This window comes from Chenopodium album, chromosome 13 (assembly GCF_948465745.1).
Source record: "Chenopodium album chromosome 13, dcCheAlbu1.1, whole genome shotgun sequence".
NCBI lineage: Eukaryota > Viridiplantae > Streptophyta > Magnoliopsida > Caryophyllales > Amaranthaceae > Chenopodium > Chenopodium album.
In genome coordinates this window covers 12,242,607-12,268,149 of record NC_137846.1, presented here as the reverse complement: position 1 = coordinate 12,268,149, position 25,543 = coordinate 12,242,607, and the positions used below count along the sequence as shown (strand labels likewise).

At 34.1% G+C, this 25,543-nt stretch overlaps 2 protein-coding genes and 1 pseudogene across 2 annotated transcripts; 1 reads left to right on the top strand and 2 right to left on the bottom strand.

Moving 5' to 3' along the window:
• Positions 1-13,560: 13,560 nt before the first annotated feature.
• LOC145575229 (protein FAR1-RELATED SEQUENCE 11 pseudogene) lies at positions 13,561-16,153 on the bottom strand (annotated as a pseudogene).
• Positions 16,154-18,450: 2,297 nt separating this feature from the next.
• On the top strand, positions 18,451-22,432 carry LOC145574599 (protein ECERIFERUM 2-like). Its single transcript, XM_081632428.1, has 2 exons — positions 18,451-18,866; positions 21,454-22,432. Exons 1-2 carry the CDS (start codon positions 18,453-18,455, stop codon positions 22,423-22,425), a joined length of 1,386 nt encoding a protein of 461 aa, XP_081488554.1. The 5' UTR covers positions 18,451-18,452; the 3' UTR covers positions 22,426-22,432.
• Positions 22,304-25,343, bottom strand: LOC145574601 (putative aldo-keto reductase 1). The gene is made up of 7 exons (XM_081632430.1): positions 24,843-25,343; positions 24,192-24,359; positions 23,689-23,892; positions 23,428-23,600; positions 23,219-23,315; positions 22,974-23,127; positions 22,304-22,857 (listed from the first exon to the last, which is right to left on the bottom strand). Exons 1-7 carry the CDS (start codon positions 24,903-24,905, stop codon positions 22,667-22,669), a joined length of 1,050 nt encoding a protein of 349 aa, XP_081488556.1. The 5' UTR covers positions 24,906-25,343; the 3' UTR covers positions 22,304-22,666.
• Between the last annotated feature and the right edge of the window lie 200 nt (positions 25,344-25,543).

Genomic DNA, 25,543 nt, shown 5'->3' with positions numbered 1-25,543 from the left:
AAGTTTGAAACTTTGAAGAAAGCCGTATACTTCTTCGATAAGTTTTTAAAAAGAACTGACTTTAATCACTGGGTAACCCTTTTCGCAGGTCATCGCTTGAGAGTAGAGGGGGGAGGTAAGGGAATACCCCTACTAAGCCTTTTGTAGTTGATGGGCCTCGAACTCGTGACCTCAAAATTAAAGGTGAGTTCCCGACCAACTCCACCAAGCTTTGCGTGGTTGACTTGACTTAACTAGTTGAACGTGTCCCCTTATAAAATGTATGATACCTCACTTCACTCTCACTTTCATATTCACTCTCCACATTTCTTACCACAAAGCACCGCCACCACCAATAACCATCAACGACAACAAGCAACCACCACGCCATGAAAAAAATACTAGCTTAAATGTTTTACATTACTCTTTACAACTAACTTACTAACCCCAACTAGCCGCAAAAACTATGGATGACTACAAGGGAGGGACCATCGACGCCACTAGACATATCACCAGAGCATACGAAGTCGGTGATGGAAAATGTAAATTTAAAAAATACTCCCTTCTTTCATAATAGTTGCAACACTTTGACTGACACATATGCCAATGCACAACTTTGACCATAAATATTTATAATTAAATATTATAAAGAAATATAAGGCCCTGTTTAGTTCGCCTTATATTTGCTTATCTGAACTTATCTGATTTGGTCTGGTCTGATCTGGTCTGGTCTGATCTGATCTAGTCTGATCTGATCTGATCTGAATGTCAGATTTGACCAAACTTTGACCTTATATATACGACAATCTATACGGAAAAAATATATCAAATTGGGTCTTGTAAGATTCGTAATTATGTGTATTTTATTAATATGTGATTTTCAGAATTTTTTTCATTACGAAATTAAAGATATTTAGCGATAAAAAAATTACACATAAAATGATGATCTGATCTGAACTTATTTTTTCTGAAATAAGTAAAAATAAGGTGAATTAAACAAGGCCTTAGTGGACGTTTGGTTCATGGAATATAGGTATGAGGTATGGGTTTAAAATGACTAAAACTCATACCATATCTTTGGTTGTCAAAGTATGAATTTTAAACCCATACATCAAACTCATGAGGTATGGGGTTTAGAAACTTTGGGGGGAGGTGGGTTTGGCTCATTCCATTCCTTTAGGTACCAAACACATGATAAAAGGTTTATTTTCTTTTTTTGAAAAAAGAATGAATCATAAATAAAAAGTCATACAAAATATACAAAGAGAATTGTTAGTTGAGACGAACACTACAAGAGGGGGGTGAATTTTAGGTGAGTTCCTATTACTACTTTTTGCGGAAATTAATTAAACTGTAAAGGAACTTGCAAATGCACACAGATTTTACGAGGAAACCTTCCAGGACTCAACTGGAAGTAAAACCTCGACCCTTCCTAAGGGATTTCCAAAACCAAGTTACTCCACTATAATAGGGCAATACCAAATTACAACCTATTACAAACAGACCTTTACTCACAAGTTCCACAATGAACTTGCTACACAGTAGGACTCTATCCTACCCAATCTAAGTCCCAAACTTAGATTCACTTGTACTCCCAAAGTACACTTACAACCTCACACTAGAAGCTAGCTCTCTGAATGAAAAATATAAATTACAAACTCATCCAAGAACCCAACCAGTACAAAATATAAAACACCTAGAATATGTTAGGCAAGCAATGCACGAAACCCGAAACTAATATGACAAGATTATAAGCTTGGCAAACTTACACAAACTAAGCTCTGAGATTTCTTCACGCATAAACTCACACCAAACTCATGAAATGAGATCTCTACTATTTATACAAGATTTACTTGTATAGCAAGTAGGGTTTTTTTTTTCAAAAGATAAATAAGTTAATTTAACTAAATCTCAAAACACGATTTTATGTAAATCATTTAGAATAAAATAAGATAAAGAAAGTTTTAACAAAAAGAATAATTTCTTTTTGTTAAACTGATTTTAAGAAATAAAATCAATTTAGAAAATCTTTACTTAAAATCTATCTTTTATCTTTTCTGTTTTAATTAGATTTACCAAGCAACTTGTCACGCTTCTAATAGGTTTCGTGCAAACCCTACTTAACATATTTAACAACCAATCTAGAAAATAAGATCTTAACTAAATAAGTTGTTGTGCCGATCTATTCTGCACTCGCGAATTGCTTGGGCTTCACGCAGACCAGGACCAAGTTCCTGCTGTCTTCAAGTTCCTGTTAGGGAACGTTCCTGTTAAGGAACTTAAATAGTTCTTGTTAGAGAACTAAGTTCCTGTTAGGGAACTCTTCTTTTATCTTGATTGACCTTCTTAAAGACTTCTTCTTCACGTTCTTCAAAGTCAAAGTTACTCTTCCACCACCAAGTTCTACTTCACCTATCCTTAGTCAAACACTAGAAGAAATCTTTAGTTAAGTTTGCTTGAGTTTAAGTCTATCATCATCAAAACTTTAAGCTTCAACAATTTCCCCCTTTTTGATGATGACAAACTTAAGCAAACTCTTCAGAAGATCAATTAAAACAAAAGGTTCGTATTTTTTCATTTTTGATTTTATCAACAAAAACACAACAGAAACAAAAGCAAAAATAATAAAGACTTAAAAAAAAAAGAACACAAAATTAAACTAAGTAAGAAACTACTAAAGAAACTATTAAAAGCATCAAATCAAAAATCAGAGAGAGAGGTTTCTGATATATTGAGAAATCTTTGATACTTTCGCAACTGGAACCCAGAACGACTGAGCCTCAAAGTTTGCTTCTTCTTTTCCCCCTTTTGGCATCATCAAAAAGTCATGTTTTTCAAGTTAAATAGCATCTAGCCATAGCCCCACAAGCAATTCATCGAGTGTGGGAAACTGAAGGCAGCGCCGCTAACTTCCCTTAAGTTAGTTCCACTTGCCTGCATGAGCTTTCATAACATACAAATACACACATGTATAGGCAAAGTTCCAAAAGCATGCATTAAAAACCAAAAAATTAACATCCTGCTAAACAACTTTAAAAATTTACAAACCAAAATAAATTGTTCAAAAATCAAAACAGAAACTAAAATTTTTCATGACTAAAACAGCAGAAAGAAAAATTAGGCTAGGCTAGGATAGGCTAGAGGTAGGCTGGCTGGGTTCAAACTTGTCAACTCATGAGAAACTCCAGTATCTTCTTGTTGTCTTCCTTCTGTTGCTCAATACTGGCTTCCAGTTTATCTTCCAGATCTTGAATAGTCTTCTGGAACTCGACCTTCTGTTCCCTGAGATTCTTTTCCAGTCCCTGGACTCTTCTTCTAGCTTTTGAATTGTGCCCATAGCCTCTTTAAGCTGTTTCTCTATAACCTCAGCCCTGTCAGTCAACTCAGAGACTTGCCCTTCAAGCATATTTTCTTCAGCATCCAGTTCCAACGACTCCTCCAGGCTTGTCTTGGGAAGTGTACTACTAGACAACCTTCTGCTTTTCCTCACCTGTTCTCTAGAAGCAAGTGCCTCTTTCCTCTTCCCACCAGCAGGTGCCCTTTTTTCTTTCTTTTCTTCAACCCTCTAGATCTTTCCTCCTACAACTTCTAGGCTAAGACCCAGCAGGGTTTCCTCATTTATCACATTCTCTGGCTTCTCCTCCAGAGCTCCATAATTTCCTTTCAACACTACTCCAAGAAATTCAAACACAGTGGACAAGATAGCTCCATAGCCCACTTTGTTCTTTCTAGGAACACAGTGAGCCAAATGTTGATACATGAGTGATGGAAAGTTGATGTTGATCTTTCTACTCAAACAAAATATAACAGCCATGTCCATTAAGCAAGCTTCACCTTTCTTTTGAGTTCTAGGCAAGATGGTTTTCTTTACCAAATTAAACAGCAATTTGTTTAGAGGTGTCAGATCATTGTGACTCATTGTGTCTTTCCCTCTCTTTCTCCCAGAGACTTAACAATATCAGCGCCCAAATAGTTTCCAATCTTCACTGTTGATTTTCCCTTAATGTATGTTTCATAACCCTCTGTTGGCACTTTTAGAATTTTTCCTAGGGTTTCTACATCAAACTCAATTTTTATTTCATTCACTTCACTAGAAATCACTCCTTGTTTCACCTCGAAATTTTGACAAAATTCAGTCATAGCTACAGGATACATGCAATTGTTCGAAGCCCTAAAAAGCAAGAACTCCTATTCCTCGAACTTGATTAAATCCAGAAATTCCAGAAACTTAGCCTTCATACACCAAGTTAAATCAATTCTATGACCTACAACATACCTTCCTGCTAGAGCCTCAAGCTCTGATTGGTCAGTTGTGACGTCTTCTTCAATCGGATCATCTTCTCCTCCAAACTCTGTAATTTCGGCCACGAAATCCTCGACCTCCTTGATGTGATCTTCCACAGTCTTCTCTTTGTTCTTCTTTTCTTTCCATTCTCTCAATTTTTCAAAGATATCTGTGATTTCCACTTCTTTGTCATCCAATTTCTTCTCTTTAGGGTTTCTGGTGAAGGTGGAGGAGGTAGGAGCGGTCTCTTGTTGGGTTTTATCAATTTCTTTGTATGACACCATGGTTAGATGAGAAGCAATTTCAGGCTCAAACCTTGGTTCGTTTTGGGAATTTTCTGAGGAACTAAGCGAAGTGATGATGACCATTGTCTTAGATGATGGTGGTTTTAAGCTTTGATGATTTTTACTGAAGAGGGTTAATTTGATTTGACAGTGGAGTGCGAAGGTGGGTAAAAGATGCTTTTTATAATTAATGAAGCGGTGTGATGGAATTTAAGGAGTTTACTGTTCAGTCATTTAATTGAACAAGTTCAATTAATTTTTACAAATCAATTTAGGCAGGATGAATTTTCCAAAAATCTTTTCTTTCCAAATTCACTTAATTTTCAAAAGGGAATTTAATTTCTAAAAATATACGTTTTGGAACACGTTTTCTACACACATGCAACGTACATTACTAATTACTCAAGTAATTAAGCGTTTAATGAACTAACCTTCAGTAATCAACAACGGTGACACTTCAGCTATGTTTAGCACACCAAGATTGTGCTAAATGCTCTTTTTGCTCTATTTACATTATTTCTGACTTTGCCATATCTTGGAACTTCAGAAACAATCAGATCAGCTTGATCATCCCAAGTTCCAGTCTCAATTTCTCAAATCTTTCTCTGTTTAAGGGCTTGGTTAGAATATCTGCAATTTGATTTTCAGTTTGACAAAACTCTAACTTAATATTCCCTTGTTTCACATTATCTTTTAAAAAGTGATGCCTAATGTGGATATGTTTTACCTTTGAGTGTTGAACTGGATCCTTTGAAATACAAATAGCACTTGTATTATCACAGTAAATAGGAACACATTCAAATATAATACAAAATCTCTAACCTGTTGCTTTATCCATAGGATTTGTGAACAACATGTTGTTGCTGCCACATATTCAGCTTCAGCTGTAGATAATGCAACTGTGTTTTGCTTCTTGGAACCCCAAGAAACTAAACAGGGTCCTAAAAACTGTACCATACCTGAAGTATTTTTTCTGTTAACCAAATCACCTGCATAGTTAGCATCAGTAAAACCATTTAAATCAAAAGAATCACTTCTAGGGTAGAATAGACTCAAGTCATCAGTTCCTTTCAAGTGTCGAAGGATTCTCTTTACTGCTATCAAGTGGGATTCCTTTGGATTGGCTTGGAACCTGGCACAGAGACCTACACTAAAAGATATTTCAGGTCTACTAGCTGTTAAGTAAAGTAGAGAGCCAATCATACCTCAATACATAGTTTGATCTATGCAAGTTCCAGTTGGATCTTCATCCAACCTAATTCTAATACCCATAGGAGTCTTATTGGTTTTTGCATTGTCCATCTTGTATTTCTTGATCAGTTCCTTGATATATTTTTGTTGATGGATCATGATTCCTTCTTCAGTTTGTTTGATTTGCAAACCGAGGAAGAAGTTAATTCACCCATCATACTCATTTCGAATTCTCCACTCATTAGGTCAGCAAAATACTTGCACAAAGATTCGTTAGTTGCACCAAACAAAATATCATCAACATAAATCTGTACAACTAAGATATCAGTTCCATTTGATTTTAAAAACAAAGTTTTGTCAATTTTACCACGTTTAAAACCATTTTTCAAAAGGAACTTAGATAATCTTTCATACCATGCTCTAGGAGCTTGCTTCAACCCATAAAGAGCTTTGTCAAGCTTGTAGACATGGTTTGGGAACTCTGGATTCTCAAATCCAGGAGGATGTTCCACATAGACTTCCTCATCAAGAAATCCATTTAAAAACACACATTTAACATCCATCTGGTACAGCCTAAATCCCATATAAAAAGCAAAAGCAATAAGTAAGCGTATAGCCTCTAACCTGGCTACAGGAGCAAATGTTTCTTCATAGTTGATTCCCTCATGTTGATTGAAACCTTGTACAACAAGTCTAGCCTTGTTCCTGACAATAATACCATGTTCATCTAGCTTGTTCCTAAACACCCATTTTAAACCAATTGTCTTCTTCTTGTTAGGTCTAGGTTCCAGATGCCAAACTTTATTTCTTTCAAACTCATTAAGTTCAGCTTGCATAGCATTAATCCAGTCAGCGTCAGTTAAAGCTTCAACATAGTTTTTAGGTTCCATAGAGGAAAGGAACGCATAGAATGCACAGAAGTTCCTAAGCTAAGATCTAGTCTAAGTTCCTTTTGTGATATCGCTCACGATTGCATCCACTGGATGTGACTTCTGATGTTTCCAAGGCTTTGGTGTGAAGTCCTTGATTGGATACAGTCTTTCTTCATTGTTATTGACTGGTTCTTCAGTAGGAACTCCAACTTGATTCTCAGTTTGCACTTCTTCAGGAACTTCCTCATTTACTATATTCTGTTATGAGTTTTGTGGAGTTCCTGTTGCATTCTCCAATGTAGGTGCTTCATTTGCTTTTGTATTTGCTTCTCCTACATTTTCAACTTACTACTTCTACAATGATGTTGATTCCTCATCTGGATCCTGCTTGCGAACAAGTCCAATTTCAAAATCATCATCACAATCCTGTACATCAATCAATTGTTCAGTTTCATCAAATATAACATGTACAGATTCCTCAACACACATTGTTCTCTTATTATATGCTCTATAGGCTTTACTATTTGAGGCATATCCTAAGAAAACTACCTCATCACTACGTTCATCAAACTTTCCCAAGTTCCTTTTACCATTATTATGAACAAAGCATTTACAACCAAAAGATCTAAAGTAAGAAATGTTAGGTTTTCTCCCTTTAATGAGTTCATAGGGAGTTTTGTTGGTGATGGCTCTAACAAATACTCTATTGAGGATGTAACATGTTGTGTTCACTACTTCTGCCCAGAAGTTCCTAGGCAGTCTACTTGAAATCAGCATAGTTCTAGCCATGTCTTCAAGGCTTCTATTCTTGCGTTCCACAACACCATTCTGTTGTGGAGTTCTTGGTGCAGAGAAGTTATGATCCATTCCATGTTCTGTGCAGAATTCATCAAACTTGGAATTTTCAAATTTTATTCCATGGTCTGATCTAAGATGTATCAATTGATTACCTGTTCTTCTCTGTTCTTTCTTCACAAAAGCAACAAACTCATCAAACGTTTCATCTTTACTAACAAGAAAGAATACCCAAGTATACCTTGAATAATCATCAACAATTACTATAACATATCTCTTACCACTTCTACTCTAGATTCTCATTGGACCACAGAGATCCATATGAATAAGTTCCAAAGGTCTTTTGGTACTTACCATCTTTTTAGATTTAAAGGAAACTCGAGTCTGTTTTCCTCTAACACAAGCATCACACACTTTATCATATAGGAACTTAATGCAAGGAAGTCCTTCCACCAATTCCTTTGATCTAAGTTTATCAAGTAAGGTAAAACTTGCATGTCCAAATCTTTTATGCCATAATAGAGGATCATCCTCAATAACACTAAGACATGTCAAACTGCTGTTAGGAACCTCGTTGAGATCCACAACATATGTGTTCCCTTTACGAGTTCCTTATAGGATTATGTTCCCAATGTCATTGTGGATGATTTTACACTTATTGGAAGTAAAGCTAACAGAGTTACCTTTATCACAAAATTGTGAGATACTTAACAGATTGTGTTTGAGACCCTCTACCAAAAATACATTATCAATAGCATGGGAACTTAACCTTCCTACTTTGCCAATAGCAACAATATCTCCTTTCATGTTATCACCAAAGGTCACAGTCCCACCATAATAGGCATCCAGTGAGAGAAATCTAGATTTGTCCCAAGTCATGTGCTTAGAACAACCACTGTCGAGGTACCAAGTGTTGTTCCCCCTCACTGAAACCTGCATGAAGAATCACATGTTAGTGTCAGGAACCCAGGTTTCCTTGGGTTCCTGTGTAACATGAGTGGGGTTATCTTTCTTAACCCAAATCTGTTCTACATGTTTTTCATTCTTCTCTGTGTTTTTTTCTTTCTTAGGACACTTAACCTGCTTGTGTCCTGTGTGTCCACAAAAATAGCAAACAATACTACTTGGTAGATCTACATACTTCTTTTCCTTTAGGAACTTCTTTTTAAAACCTAGTCCCTCTGTTCTCTTGGTCTGAGCTTTAGCGATCCAATCTGGAACTTTATATTCTATGGATTGCTTACCTTTCCTAGCTTTCTCAAGTTCCCCCTCAAGTCTTGCCTTATCCGTTTTTAGATCTTCCAAATCAGATTTTAATTTTTCAAAACTCGGATAATGCATAAGTGGAGGAACTTCAGAGTTAGGAGTATCAACACTAAGTTTTAACAAAGATAATTCCACATTCAAAAGTATGTTATCATGTTTCAGTTTTTCTATAGTTTCTTTTAGGAAAACATTGTCATCAAAGAGACGGAAAAACCTGTATTGAATGTCAAACTTCATATTATCTACCCATTCACTGTTTTCCTTGTAAGTTAACAAAGCCTTATCACTTTGTTGTTTTGCTTTATGTAAATCTTTTAGTTCTTCTTGAATGTCCAAAATAGCACATATTAGTTTCTCTTTAGAAAAATGTCTTAATTCATTTTGAGAAAACCATACCTCAGCCTCGAGTTCCTTCAGTTTGGCCTTTTCATCAGTTTTGGCCATTAAACATAGATGCGCAGTTTCTTCTGAAGGTTGGTCTTCTTCTTCTTCTGAGTCTGTGTCTCCCCAGGCAGCAATCATAGCCTTCTTTACATTGTCCTTAGTAAAGTGTGGCTTATAGACTCTGGAATCCTTGGAGTGATCCTTTCCTTTAGTTTTTCCTTTATCACCTTCCTTGATTGGAAAGTCCTTGATAAAATGATCTTTTGAGCCACACTTGAAACAGGTAGTGTCTCTGAAACTTGTAGCCTTCTTGTTCCTATCAAACTTCCGGTTGTTCATCATTCTCTTGAATCTTCTTACTAGCATTGCTATCTCATCTTCATCAACTTCTGAGTCATCTGAGTCTTGTGCCTTAAGTGCGAGACTCTTGTTTTTGGAACTTTCATTATTGGAACTTAGGTGAAGTTCATGAGTCATCAGGGAACCTGCTAGTTGTTCCATATTGAACTTAGTGAAGTCCTTAGCTTCCTGCATTGCAGTAACCTTGGATCTCCAGCGTTCATCATGTGGTAGACTCCTCAAGATCTTTCTTGCCTGTTCATCTATAGGAATATGCCCTGCCAAGGGAACTCAGTTTATTAATTATATCATTAAATCTTGTAAACATTTCTTCTATGGTTTCCTTAGACTGCATTTCAAATCTTTCATACCTAGACATCAATAAATCAATTTAGAACGTTTTACCTCATTAGTTCCTTCATGAGTTACCTCTAGCAAATCCCAAATTTTTTTAGTTGTCTTACACCCCCATAATTCGATTATGTTCATGGGGTCTAAGACCGCAGTGCAAATATTTAGTAGCTAGAGCATTCAACTCAAGTTTCTGATAATCTTCTTTATCATAATCAGAAATAAGTTTAGGAACTACCTCGTTTTTGTCATTGGTTGCGGTTACCTCAAAATCACCAGATTCAATCACACACCATACCTGGTAATTTTCAGCCTTGATGAAAATCTCCATCCTATTTTTCCAGTAGGCATAAAACTTACCATTAAACATAGGTGGACGTTGGTAGAATACCCTTCTTCAAGTTTCTCCTTGTAATTCATCTCTCCTCAGGAACTTACTCAGCAAAGTTATCTGCTTGCACGTGAGAACCATGCTCTGATACCAATTGTTAGTTGAGACGAACACTACAAAAGTGGGAGGGTGAATTGTAGGTGAGTTCCTATTACTACTTTTTGCGGAAATTAATTAAACTGTAAAGGAACTTGCAAATGCACACAGATTTTACGAGAAAACCTTTCAAGGCCCAACTGGAAGTAAAACCTCGACCCTTCCTAAGGGATTTCCAAAACCAAGTTACTCAACTATAATAGGGCAATACCAAATTACAACCTATTACAAACAAACCTTTACTCACAAGTTCCACAATGAACTTGCTATACAGTAGGACCCTATCCTACCCAATCTAAGTCCCAAACTTAAATTCACTCGTACTCCCAAAGAACACTTATAGCCTCACACTAGAAGCTAGCTCTCTGTATGCAAAATATAAATTACACACTCACCCAAGAACCCAACCAATACAAAATATAAAACACCTAGAATATGTTAGGCAAGCAATGCACGAAACCCGAAACTAATATGACAAGATTATAAGCTTGGCAAACTTACGCAAATTAAGCTCTGGGATTTCTTCACGCATAAACTCACACCAAACTCATGAAATAAGATCTCTACTATTTATACAAGATTTACTTGTATAGCAAGTAGGGTTTTTTTTTCAAAAGATAAATAAGTTAATTAACTAAATCTTAAAACACGGTTTTATGTAAATCATTTAGAATAAAATAAGATAAAGAAAGTTTTAACAAAAAGAATAATTTCTTTTTGTTAAACTGATTTTAAGAAATAAAATCAATTTAGAAAATCTTTACTTAAAATCTATCTTTTATCTTTTCCGTTTTAATTAGATTTACCAAGCAACTTGTCACGCTTCTAATAGGTTTCGTGCAAACCCTACTTAACATATTTAACAACCAATCTAGAAAATAAGATCTTAACTAAATAAGTTATTGTGCCGATCTATTCGATCTGCACTCGCGAATTGCTTGGGCTTCACGCAGACCAGAACCAAGTTCCTACTGTCTTCAAGTTCCTGTTAGGGAACGTTCCTGTTAAGGAACTTAAATAGTTCTTGTTAGAGAACTAAGTTCCTGTTAGGGAACTCTTCTTTTATCTTGATTGACCTTCTTAAAGACTTCTTCTTCACGTTCTTCAAAGTTAAAGTTACTCTTCCACCACCAAGTTCTACTTCACCTGTCCTTAGTCAAACACTAGAAGAAATCTTTAGTTAAGTTTGCTTGAGTTTAAGTCTATCATCATCAAAACTTTAAGCTTCAACAAGATTTAAATCTAATAAATACGAAGTACATGACAATTGAATCAAATAAACGCATTCTCTCATAACGATCGTTGTTGCAAATCGTACATTTTTCATACCCTCTTTTATATTGTTGTGATTTATAATCTTTTTGACGATTGGGTCTATCGATCTATTGTAGTCATGAAGAAAATTTTCATTTGATTGATTTGATTGTTATCGAAGCTAAGGATTAACCTCTTTTTTGATCCCACACAAATCTTTATCGCGGAAATATAAAATGTTAATTAATTTAATGAAAATATACATAAGACTATCCAAAAATATTTTACATGGCAAGATATGTTCTTTTAAAAAAAATTAGTAAAAATATAGTCAAAATAAGCTTAAAAATAGTGCAAAAGTCAAACCATTGCGATTATTACAAAATGGATGGAGTATTAGGGGAAAAACCAAGAATTTTCATATCCATTGGTAGGCGTTTAATTTCCCCCTAGTAAAATTAAGATTTCTAGGCAATTCCTTTTATTTAATAAAATTTGAGTGAAAATATTCTAGAATGAATTTGTATTGAGAAACTTTGATATTTTGCCTCAAATTTTATTGGAACCACTTGTCACTTGACGTAAAATTTGCGCAAATTAGTACATACACCCGGTTACATGTAGTTCTACATACAACCATGGTATTTTGGGTATTTTTCTTATTAAATTTTACATATAAATACTATAATAGCTTTAAACCTGTTAGTTAGTTGTTTTGCTTTCAATTACTACCGTTAGAGAAAATTGATGTATCTTAACTAGAGATACATTGAACCATCTCAAAGGGACACGAAGGTCTTTTTGTGTGGTAATGGTGGGGTTAATATTGTAATTTTGTCTTAGAATCCTCTTTTTTCAAGCAAAATCAGAAAGGTTTCAATGAAAAACTAAAGAACATTAATGGAGAATTTAAAAAGCTTCAATGGGAAAATCACATGGCAAAACTCTTCAATGAAGAAGGATACAACCTTTCCCTTTAGAGGTTAACCATACCCTTCTTTTCCCCCTTTTTGTTAGGGTTTTAGTTTGAATTGGCGGCGAAGCCGCTGAAATATATTGGTAAAAATACTGGGTTCACAAGCTACTATGGAGATGGAAGAAAGCATGAAGAAGATGGAAAAAATGGAGGAGGGAGAAAATGAACAGGAAGAAGAAGAAGAAAAGGACAAAAAAGAGAAGTACAAAAAAAAATTAAAATATTCATTCTTTTCTTATTATTTACAAAAATGCCATTTTGAGATACAAAAAACGTATCTCTATTTGAAATTTTGAAGTACTGTGGCTCCTTCCTACCATTGTCCCATCATTGAAATGAAATCTACTAAATAGTCAAAGATTTGGTTTCTTTATATTTCATGTTTTTACCCACAATTTAAGCACTAAAACGATTAAGATAGCGTAATTAAAAAAGAAGCACAAAACAATTAAGAAAGCACAATTAATAACGTAAAAGCTTAATGAACAAAAAAAAAACACAATGATTCATATAGAATTATAGACATTGAATCACAAAATAAGAGAATGATTAGATGCAAACAAACATAAAGATTATTGAAAACCTAAATTTGCTTGAACTAGAATGCAATTAAATTCATTTTCAAAAAAAAAAAAAAATGCAATTATCATGTTACACCACAATAATATTTTCGATCCCGCTAACGGGCGCCCCGGGGCGTTAGTTAAGGTATAAATATTTATATATAATTTATCAATTTATTAATTATTACTCATTTAATGTGATTATATGTCCATAAAACAATGTAGCAGAATCAATTTTCAATAGATTAACATTTAATGCTACTTTTCATTTAAGATATTCTATTCTCCATGATCTTATATATTTCCCATGAGTAAGACAACTATACAAGAGTAGTATTATAGTTAAGAGTTTACATTTTTTTTTTTTTTTGTGAAGAAACGCTTCATATCTACTGTAAAATGTAGTTATTTTTTCCATTATATTGATTCTTACTCCAAAAAAAAAATATGATTAGAAGTAATAATAGAAATTAGAATACCTTAAAAAGTGCATAAAAAAGAAAATCAACAACAAAACCTTAATATAGTTCTCATCTAATATTTGACTAAAAAAACAGGATTCAAATCTTCGCTACACGCAGCAACTTTGTTCTTTTTTCTTGGTGCATCATCTGTAATATTTGCATTCTCTTTATCCATCCAACAATTGTTTGCATAATGTCCTGGTTTCCTACACTTAGAACAGTGTCTTGTTTGTTTTGCCAACTCTTTTCCACCCACTTGCCGTTTATTTTTTGGTCGTCCTTTGGGCTTCGACTTTGGAGGACATGAAATATCATCATCAATTACTAACTCATTTGATTGTATAATTTGCTCATCTGGAACATGATCAATTGAAATGGTACTTCCATCAAGGCGCCAACGGTTAGGAAAGTAAGTAGATGGAACTTCATGATAGTCCTTTTGAAGAAATACTCGCAGTATGTGCCTACAAATTATCCCTAAGAACTCATACTGCTTGCAAGAGCACATTGCAATGTTCCCATCCCAAAACACTTTAAGACATCGACTTTTTTCGTTTGCATAATATCTAACCGAGAAATCATACCCACTACTACAAATGATAGAATATTGGCTTGACCTGCCACATTCCTCCTTAAACTTCTCATAAGCAAATGGAGTGAGCACTTCAGAAGCTTGTTTTTCCAAAGGTGACTTGATTTTTAAAACATTTATCTTGCTAAATGCCAACATATTATCATGTGATTGTCGTTGGATATTCTCACGAACCGCAACATCAACCTTAAATTTAAAAAAGTTAATTATTTATACTACATCAAATAATATACTTAAAGAACATATTTTTTTTTCCAAAAAAAAAAAAAAAAAAAAAAGGTTACTAACCTGTTTAGCAAGATCTTTTAAAGTTGAAGTAGACGAAACAAATCTCTTGAAGAAACCATTAATATACTCAGATCTTCCTGTAGTTCTCATTCCTCCAAAATAATAGCTTCGAAGGTATGCTGGAGCCCAAAATTCTTTGATTTGGTATAAACCCTTAACATGTTTATTGTCAAGCAATTTGTATTTGTTAACAACAATGGGCCATTGATTCTCAAAATCTTCAACGGACTCTAGCTTATAAAGCGTATAAAAATCCTTACACCAGTCTTGATACTTATCACGCAAAATAAATGTGAACCAACCACTAAATTTTGAAGTGATATGCCATATACAAAAACAATGTTTAGTGTGTGGCAATTCTTGAGCAATTGCTTGGGTCATCCATGGATCTTGGTCTGTTATGATGGTTTTTGGTGGTTTCTTCATTGTAGCCACAAAAGTCTATAAGGAATAAAATCAGTTATTAAAATTAATCCTATATAAATTGTCATGAGTATATATGATAAGAACATATTTTAAATGATGATATCTACTACTCCACTAAACTGACGCCAATGCTATTAGAATATCACATTATCACAACAATATCACATTATCACAATAATATCTCATAAATGGTCTAGTAATAAATGATAAAATTTTATCTTAATAAATATGATAATTGCTAACATGTAATGCAAGCTGTATACCTATATGATAATTGCTAACATGTAATACAATATGATAATTTTATCGAAGGTATGCTACGTTTGTTGTTATATTGTTAATGACTAGCCAAATGTAAATACTGTTTGCCAATATTCGATTGATAAGGTAGCACATCAGCACATGTCTATCAACAAACTAAAAATAAGATAGCACAAGATTAAATAATATTTACCTTCATTAACCATTTAAAAGTATCTGTAGTCTCATTCCGTAGCAGTGCACATCCAAATAATATTGTCTTCCCATGATTATTAACACCGACAAATATCCCCAACGGCATGTCATATACATTTACTTTATAAGTAGTGTCGAAGACCACAACATCCCCATATTTATCATACCACTCATTTGATTGAGTCGGACACCAAAATAAGTGCTCCAATTTCCTCTCATGATCAACCTTAACAACATATTGGAAGTTGAAATTTTCTTCTTTACAAGATTTGAAATATTGCAGTAGATTGACTACATCATCTCCACAAATTGATCTTCTCACTTTAGTAAAAAGATTACGGATATCTTTTTCAAGAAAAGGTAACTCTCCGTGTTCTAGATTTTTTTCAAGCTCGAGAACACGAATAATTTGTCTCACTGTAAGACCGGCCTCCTTTAAGATAAGAATATGCTTCTCATCTTCTTGACTTATCATTCTATTTGCCGGAAGGAACCGTACTTGTGATTGAGATAAAAGAGGATGATTATGCTCTTTTGTAAATGTAGTTACATGCCATTCTTCATCAAATATTTCATTGCATCTCCTCAATTTAATACGCAAATGAGCATTGCAATTACATCTAGTGGATACTCTCTTTCTTTGCTCTTTGTTTGGGTCAATTTCCTTTAGTGGTTGACTTCGACTACGATGACAATAGAAATCACGCCGGATGATTTTACCATCTTGTTTTTTCGTTCGATCTTTTCGAATGCTAAAACCATGGAGGCGTGCATAATTTTGGTAGAATACCCATGCTTCTTCTTCACTAAGAAAAGTTTGACCCACAAATGGCTCAAGCCATAAGTTCGATTGATCATGATTTTCTTCTTCATATGATGGAGGTTCATTCAAATCAAACATTTTTTATTTTCTGTTTTTGTTTTTGACGATTTGTATTTGATGGAGGTTCATATGATACCCATGAAATATCAATTTTTCATGTTTCTGTTTTTGACGATTGGAAGAACAATGATATACATGTAAAATAATTGTTTTTTTATCTTCCATGAATTAAGGAGAGTTATGGCAGTAATTAATTTTGGTTTGTATTCACATTTCACATAGTACTCAGAGTATTTTTTTTTTGGGACAATAAGAAATATTTAATACAATAGTAATAAATGTGAGAAAGCTAATGCATCAAATATTGCTCTTATCTAGCGCCCCCGGGGCGCCAATTAGCTTCTGCCTAATATTTTTATAACTAAAAAAAGATCAACTAGAAACAATTTTTCAAAAAGTTACAAGTTACAACACAAAGATCAATTACTGAACAATGACATTCTGTGACATTTTGTTTCAAAAAACCAAAGACATTTAATTCAACCACAACTTGGTTAAATTATGGTTACCCAAGTAGATATATTGTTGTAGGGATCTTTGTGAGAGGAAGAATTTGAGAGAATGAATGCAGTGCTACTTCTGCTGCTTGCAATTACATTTAATTTTTCTTTTTCTTAATGTAGATATTTAACACTGAAGAAATAAGTTTTATCATATGCTAAAATTTAAAAATCATTGTGTTTTAGGTGGATTGCATGCAGCGAAAGATTCACCTCTTACACCTTTGAATTGATCAAATTATTGACATAGAAACAATTCACAAAAATAAATTAGGAACTTTTTTTTGAAAAATAAATTTATTTGGAAAATATCAAAACTCCTTAAATACATCTTTCATTTAATATGTAATACTAGGGGTGAGCAAAAATTCAGGATACCCTAATCTGGAATCGGAACCTGCTATCAAGTTCCGGTTTCGGGTAATATAATTTTGGACCAGGAACCTGTAGGGTTCTCTATAGGGTTCATGAACCGGAACCTATCATTTAAGCCCAAGTATAAAAGCCCTATATCAAAATTGTATAAAAACTGTCACTTACCTCTCTCCCTCCTCTTATTCATTTTTCATCTTACTCTTAATGGTTTAATTAATGGTATTATGTAATTTTAAATATTCTAGACAATCAAGTAACTATTAAGCTTAATTTGAATGACAGGGTACCCTGTTCCGAAACCAAAACCTGTATGTTCCGGTTCCCAATTTTTAGGAAATTGTTGCAGGTTTCGGTTCCCAATTTTTAGGAACCTGTTGAACAGGTTCCGTTTCCAGTTCTTATTTTTAGGGCAATAGGTTTCAGTTTCGGGTCCTGAGATTTTTACAGGGTACCCTGTTATAATCACCCCTATGTAATACAGAGTAGTACTTTATAGAGTAATTCCCATTGTACTGTCCATATCAGCATGTATGTTTAATTTTATTTGCTCATTGCTAATTGATGAGCGGTTTTTCCAAGGTAACTGACTGATTGATTTTTTTTTTTTGGTGACGGTAGATTGGAAAATTTATATTTTCATATATAAACATTTTATACGAAAATCACCCACCATTATTACTTATACTATGTACGAGTATCTATTTGGGCCGAGTAAAACATGAACGATCGATGACAGACGACCTAGAATTGGAAAATTTATACATAAAAAATGGGTGTGATTAAGGAATTGAATTTTCATATCTTAACATTTTATAAGGAAATCGCCCACCATTACTTTTACTACGTACGAGTATCTATTTGGGTAAAACATGAACGACGACAAACGACCTATTTTAGACCCAATTTGAACAACCAAGTATAGAGACTCCGATCCGTATGTCACCTTCTCACAGTCACAACACCAAGCTTCTCAATATTTACTCATGAACACTCTTTACTTCTTTAGTCTTTACAGTTAAGATTCTTAAGAACTAGGGATAAGTATGCATGACATACTGATGATACTAGTATGGAGTTATGTACTGTTGACCTGTTGTACATACAAACATCAATAAATAGTTGTTTCACCACTTTACACCACATTCATTAAAACGTTGCTCTAATTTTGCATCAAAATAATTTACACCACCATTATTTTTTTATAGTATGAATACACTGACTAAACTACTAAAGTACACAAAACCCATCCATAAAATTAAATGCAACCACAAAGTGTATTAAATTTCCCACTTCATAATTCCACTATTAACACAACCAATACCTTCCCTCTTTAACTCCCATCCTCCAATCACCATTTATAAATACCCCACCAAATAAAACATCAAAATCATCATATTTCTCACTAAAATTTATTCCTTGTTTGAAAAAAAATGGGAAAAATAATGAACTCAAAAGAAGTAGTGAAGGTGCAATCAGTGTTAACAGTGGTGTCAAGCACACCAGTAAACCCTCCTGGCAGAACCTGCACGCTATCACCACTAGACCGGGCAATGGAGCAACACACACTTCACGTAATATTTTATTTCAAATCCAGTTCAATCCAATTCAACCGGGTTAGACCGTTTTTGAATGAAGTTCTAACCATGTATCCGAATGTGGTTGGACGATTAGCTAAGGACGATGACGGTAGTTGGGTAGTGAAGTGTACTGATGCTGGATTGCGGGTGCACCGTGTTACGGTTGGGGTTAGTGTTGATGATTGGCTTAGATCCGCCTCTGCTGATGATGAGATGAAACTTATTGTTGATCAGGAGGTTCCTGATGATACTCAGTATTGGGCTCCTTTTTGTATGCAGGTTATTTATTCTCTCTTTTTCCTTTTACTACTACGTAGAATTTATCGTGTAAAACTGCTAATCCACGAGATATATTCTTCTGATGAAAAACAATAAAAATAAAATAATTAGTGGAGTTCTGGAATATGTAGTTAAAAATAAAAATTAAAATAGCTGGTAGAAACTGATGGTTTAGAACTTGGAGAATTGTGGTTCAAAGTTGAAAAAAAATATATACTTCCTTCGATCCATTTATTTTTAGTTGATATGTTTCTTTAATCACGTTTGTCAATATACAAATTCAGTCATTAATATATTTAATTATCGATTTTAAAAAATTATAAAAAGTTGATATTTTGAAAATATACATCGTGACTAATCTAACAAGATCCTACATAACTATATTTTCATTATTACTTATAAATTACAAAACACGGTCAAAGGGAAGTGTGTGAATAGTGCTAATGTAAAAACGTGTCAACTAACAAAATGGAGATAGTATACAATAATTTTTTATAATTGTTTTTTATTATCAATTCTTGTTTAGACTTTAGAGTTAATTTATTACTACTGTACTTTGTTTCAATTCAATAATGTAGTAGACTAGTTGTGCACTTTTTAGATGTGTATAGAAAATAGTACTTTGCAACTAAAATTAACCACATTATTAATGTTAGGGTCTGTTCTCTTTAGCTTAATTTCATTTCACTTCATTTTAGTTCAACTTTTAATTTTCTTCAATTCTCTTATAAACAATTCATTTCACTTCTATTCAGTTCAATTCAGCTCCACTCAGTTCAATTCAGCTCCACTCAGTTCAATTCAGTAAATTAGAACAGACCCTTAATCTATTATTTGTTCTTCTTGCTTTAATCTTTTATTTTAAATAAAAAACATTTAGAAATAAGATTTTGAAATCATTTTGTTTCAAAAAAAGTTATTTACATATGGAGTATTTTTTTTTTCTTTGTGGTGGAAACTTTGAAATCTTCTTGTGTCAAAATAATTAAACATTGAAATGTATGATTTTTTTAACAAATGACTATCAAATCAATGTAACTTAAGATTCTTTCAAAAAAAAAAAAAAAAAAAAAAAAAAAAAAAGAAATGCAACTTAAGGTTCTTAAGACCTTAGGCTTAGGGGTGTATTTTATCCCTTAGGTAAATGATACCCCTTGATTTATGACATATTATATTGACAATTTGACATGTGCTCGTAATATGTAAGGGTACAATAAGTTAGAAAGTTTGCATTTTTTTTTTAATACTGTAGAAAATATAGTTAAAAAGTGTTTTTTTTTTTCTTAAAATTTTTTTTTTAAAGCTAAGTAAACATATGAAAACTAGTGAAATGTTTTAAGGAAAATTTGTCAATTACAAACAGTTAAAGTTTATATTTAGTAAATTGCAGCCATTTAAAAAAAATAAAAATTAAATTACAGCCCAAAAATACTACGGAGTACTAATAACTTGTTAATTGCCACTCAATCTCATTTTTTTTTTAAATTTACGTGCAGAAAAATATTCCATCAACATTATAGATATCTAGTTTCAACATAGTACTTCATATCAATCAAGATAGCTAGTTAATATTTATAGATGATTAGCATATTAGATACATATTGCATAAGCATTATCTACAAATTTAGTATAGTAATAAACAAATTTATCAAATACTACCCCCATTTCATATTTTTTTGCAACCTTGAAATATTTTTTATCTTACAAATAATACCCTAAAGTTGCAAAAAATATGAAACGAAACTAGTAATATTTTCGTAAATAAATCAACCACTTATTCATTACAGAGTATATTTTATGTTTAACGTGCGTATACAAGTCTTACAGCTATAAGTCTATGACACTCCTTTCACTTTCATCATAATAAATTGTCACTCTTTTGATAGTAAATTTCCTTCGTCACGAAATCTATTTCGTACTTATTTTTTTTAGTTGAGGAGTTCAAGTTGTTGCTATATTTAGGAAAGCATGAGTAAGTAGGTTAGTGAAAATGGTGATGATTAATCAGGTATGTGGGGCTAAATAAAAGGAAAAGAGGATATTGTTGGAATTGAAATAGAACAAGGTTTGACATAATTACACATTTACACTCAATTAACATTAATTAATAATTATATACTTTTTGGAGAATAACATTAATTATATGCATTAACATGAAATTATAACGAAGAAAATTGATATGGACCTGGTTATTAAAGAAGTCGAGTAGTGGAGCCCATAAACTGGAGTTTATTTTTTATGGATGCAATATAGTCAATTGAAAGGTATGAATACCGGAGAAACCATTAAATACATTGTCTAAAATATTATTACTTTGTACTTTATTTGACCTTAAACATAATGTTCAATCTTGACAATATTTACAATTTAAGAGAATATTTAAAATTAGTTTCCTAATCGTTTAAAAAAATTAAATGTAACAACGTCGTGGAACGGAGGGAGTACTATATACTACTTATACTAGTACACACTACACAACAATGGTTCTAACATGTTCACAATTTCCATTGTTGGTATTGACTATCATTTTACATTAAGGTGCATCTAACGAAATTCAAATGAATCTGGGCATGCGCTATGGACGCAGGTAACTGATTTTGAAGGTGGTGGAACAGCCATTTCATTGAGCTGCCCTCATATGCTTGCTGATCCTATCAGTGTGACCCTACTAATCAAGTCATGGACCGAAGCCTGCCACAACGATGTCATTGTCCACCCTCCGTTCCTCAACACTCATGTTATCAATACCCCGCCCACCTTCATCACTCCGAGTACTACTACTACTTCACCCTCTTACTATGCTTCCAAGTCCAAAGCATTGAATCCGAATCCCAAATTAAAAATGGTCTCAGCAACCTTCAGCTTCTCTGAGTCAACAATCAAGCAATCTCTTGCTAAATTTGAGTCTACTGTCCCTGATGTGACCCCATTTGACCTGTTAACGGCCCTTTTTTGGACGCGTATTGCAGAACTCAAGGCTCAGACCCGTGATGACCTCCAACAGTCCATTTCAATCTGCATGGACATGAGGAAGAATTTGCGTGCCCCTTTGCCATACGGATACTTTGGTAATGCCTTGCACTTCTCTAAGTTGACAGTAAACACTGACAAAATGAGCAGTGGAGATCTAGGCCAGGTGGCAGGGCTCGTGCACCAACATGTGACCGGGTTCAAGGATGAGGAGTTTTGGTCAGCTGTGGATTGGCTGAAATCTAGGAAGGATAATCAGGGCAAGCTTCTCCCTCCATTTCAGATGTACGGTCCTGAGCTGACGTGTGTTAACATGGAGAGCATGATTGCTCCCATTAATATTCGGGTGAAAGAATCTCAGCCATTGATGTATGGAATGGAATTTGTTAAGGATCAAAAACCTGCACATGTGTCGTATCATATGGAGAACGTGCAAGGTGAAGGGTTGATTATGGTAATGCCTTCCCCTGATGAAGGGTTAGCAAGGAGAGTGACTGTTACACTTCCTGAGGAAGAACTGGAAAAGCTGTTGCAGGATAAAGTCATTCTAAGCCTAGAACCAACTATGATGCTTAGTGGCAAATGCTAAAATCATATGCTGACTTATTCTTAATCTTTAATCCTTATGTATGTATGAAGTACGAACTACCAAAACATTAACAAAATTCAAGAGGAGATTCAGTCAGTGGATTTCATTACTTCATTTAATATGTTTTTAGTCATGTTTAAGGAAATATGTTTCTAATTTGTCAAAAAAAAAAAAAAAAAAGGACTGCATGAATTGCATGATACATTCAGGTTCAACTTTTCGTCTGACCTTCTAGAAAAAATCAGTTTTGTGGGTGATCCAATGGAGGTGTATTTGCGAACTTCCATGTCTTTGCAATCATGCCTTCATATGTTCTGTCACCAGCAACCTCACAGAGTGGCACAGCATCAGACACTTCTTTGGATTCTTCTTCAGTGAGATTGATCTTCAAGGATCCAATGTTGGTATCCAAGTTCTTGATTTTGGTTGTTCCTATAAAAATGAAAAATACTCAAATGCTTAGAAGATAACCTACATTCATTAGAAACGGACTAAAAACTCAACTAAATTAAGTTATTTCTGAAGTTTGTTAAGAGCTAGATCGTTACCAGGAATGGGAACTACATCATTCCCTTGACGCATAATCCATGAAAGAGCTAGTTGAGCTGGTGTGCATCCATGTTTCTTGGAGATTTTCTCCAGCCTATCATATATCATCTTGTTTTTGTCCAAACTCTCTGAACGATGTCGAGGGTGATTGGCCTATCCAGAACAAGAGAACATAGTTTAGAATCATTAAAATCTACTGTCTGCCTCATAAATCATACATGGACATGCAACAAATTTATTTTACCAAGAAACTATTTTGAGGCAGAGCCTCCACAATTCCTTTTCCAGCGAAAAATCCTCGGCCAAGAGGGCTGTACACAACAATACCAATCCCAAGTTCTCTGCCAAAAACATTCACATATCCTAATTCAAAATTTAATCACATTATAGCATTGTTGATTCAATTCCCAACCAATAGCTAAAAGAACACAATATATAAGAGAAGAAGATTACCTGCAAAGGGGAACAATCTCTTCCTCAATGTCCCGAGTCCACAGAGACCACTCCATCTGCACAGCAGAGATAGGATGAACTGCATGGCCCCTTCTGATGGTGTCAGGACTTGCCTCTGACAATCCTATATACCGAATTTTCCCTTCTTCAACTAGCTTCTTAAGCTCCCCCATCTAATAATGATGTATAATAATCACAAACTTAAATTTACCATGGAATCTGAACATGTTAATCTGGTTTGTATGAGGTTTAAGACCTAACCGTTTCCTCTATGGGTACTGAAGTATCAACACGGTGCTGGTAATATAGATCAATGTAATCTACATTAAGGCGCAGCAAGCTAGCTTCGCAGCATGAACGTACATATTCCCGTGTTCCCTTCACTATCATTTGAGGAGGGCCTAGGCTCACAATGCCAAACTTGCTAGCTATCTGAACTTTTTCCCTGGGAATATATTTCAGTGCCTGAAATGATACATGATGTGTTACAACAAGGGAAAAAAAATAGTTCAGTTCTCGTAAAGAAACTGCAGTGTTCACAACAATGATGAACAAAATTTGTCAACCCCAGTACCCCACGATACCAAAAACACCCCCATGAATCATGATGAGCAGGATAAAGACATAAAGTTCACCATAGTATTAAACCAAGCGAAGTTCAATCACAGAAGGCACTGTTTCAAGCGGTTTTTGCTAGAAAATTGATTTGTTGATCACGCAAGTCTGCTGGATTATATAGATGAATATAAATCTTTATTCTTTACCTTTCCAACAATCACTTCATTCGTATATCCCCCATAAAAATCTGCTGTATCAAAGAAAGTGACTCCTTTGTGAAAAGCATCATAAATAATAGCAATCCCGGTCTCTTCAGCTGCAGGAATATCAAAGAGGCCAGTTAAGCCCTGGCATCCAAACCCCAACCTTGATACCTGCAAAAACAAGTTAAACTTGTTTAGACACATCAACATTAGCATCAATCACCATCAATCAGGAACTCTAAGGCCCTGTTCTGTTCACCTTATTTCCACTTATTTCAGGGTTAATAAATTCAGATAAGGGTTAATAAGTTAAGATAAGTTCAGATAAGTTAAGTTCAGAAAAAATAAGTTCAGATAAGGGTTAATCAGGGATGCCAAGTTTAATTTTCAGATAAGATCAGATAAGTTCAGATAAGTAAAAATCAGGTGAATAGAACACACCTTAAGATGCTAGAATCAGCAACAAAGTTTGAGGTTCTTTATTGTCTCGTCCAAAAACTTTATTTCTGTTAGTTTCTCTACAAAATCATTCTAAATGAGTTTATAAAAAAGTGTGCTATATTCTACTCCAGAAAAAGATCAAGATCTCATACCTAGAAGGATCAACACACAGATTATGCAACTTATGCTGATAAAAGTTTTTGGGTGGTTTACCTCAAGTCCTTGGCTTCCAAGTTTGACCCTTGGAACTTCAAGTTCCCGCTCTTCTCTTTCCATCACAACCTTGCACTTCTTTCTTCCTTTCCTCAACTTGACTAGAGAAGATCAGTTCTACTCCTACCTTACCGCGTTAGCCATTATAAACCAGAAAAAATTCTGACAATAATATTCTTATAGAAAAGCATTATTAAATATTAGTAGTTGATTCCACGAGTCTAATCGAATATAATTATAGACTAAGCACATTTATAGTCAACTAGAAAACACTTATGAATAAAGAAGAAATTAAAAAAATGCGTGCATTATGTGATAGATCTCAGAGCATGTGGAGACTCTTGAGATTAGGGCAGTTGCTTCCTATTATTATATAATGGATCAGGATAAAACTATAGGTCATAGAATATGATACTTCATCTTATAGGCTGGGATTATAATATGATTGCATTTGTCACCCAGAAAGCAATATTTCTGTATTTTATTCAACAATGGTCTATTTTAATCTGCAGCATGGATTTTTTTACTTTTTTAATTGCAGTTTACTGAAGATATATAAGCAACTAAGCAACACTTCAATCTGTTCCCTCTGTTTGTGCACACAATTTTATTGAAAATTTCTTTCACAAGTTTATTTAAATTCTCAAGTATTCTCACAGATAATAGCATAAAAGAGCCAGGCTGCTTCAAATGCAGAACAT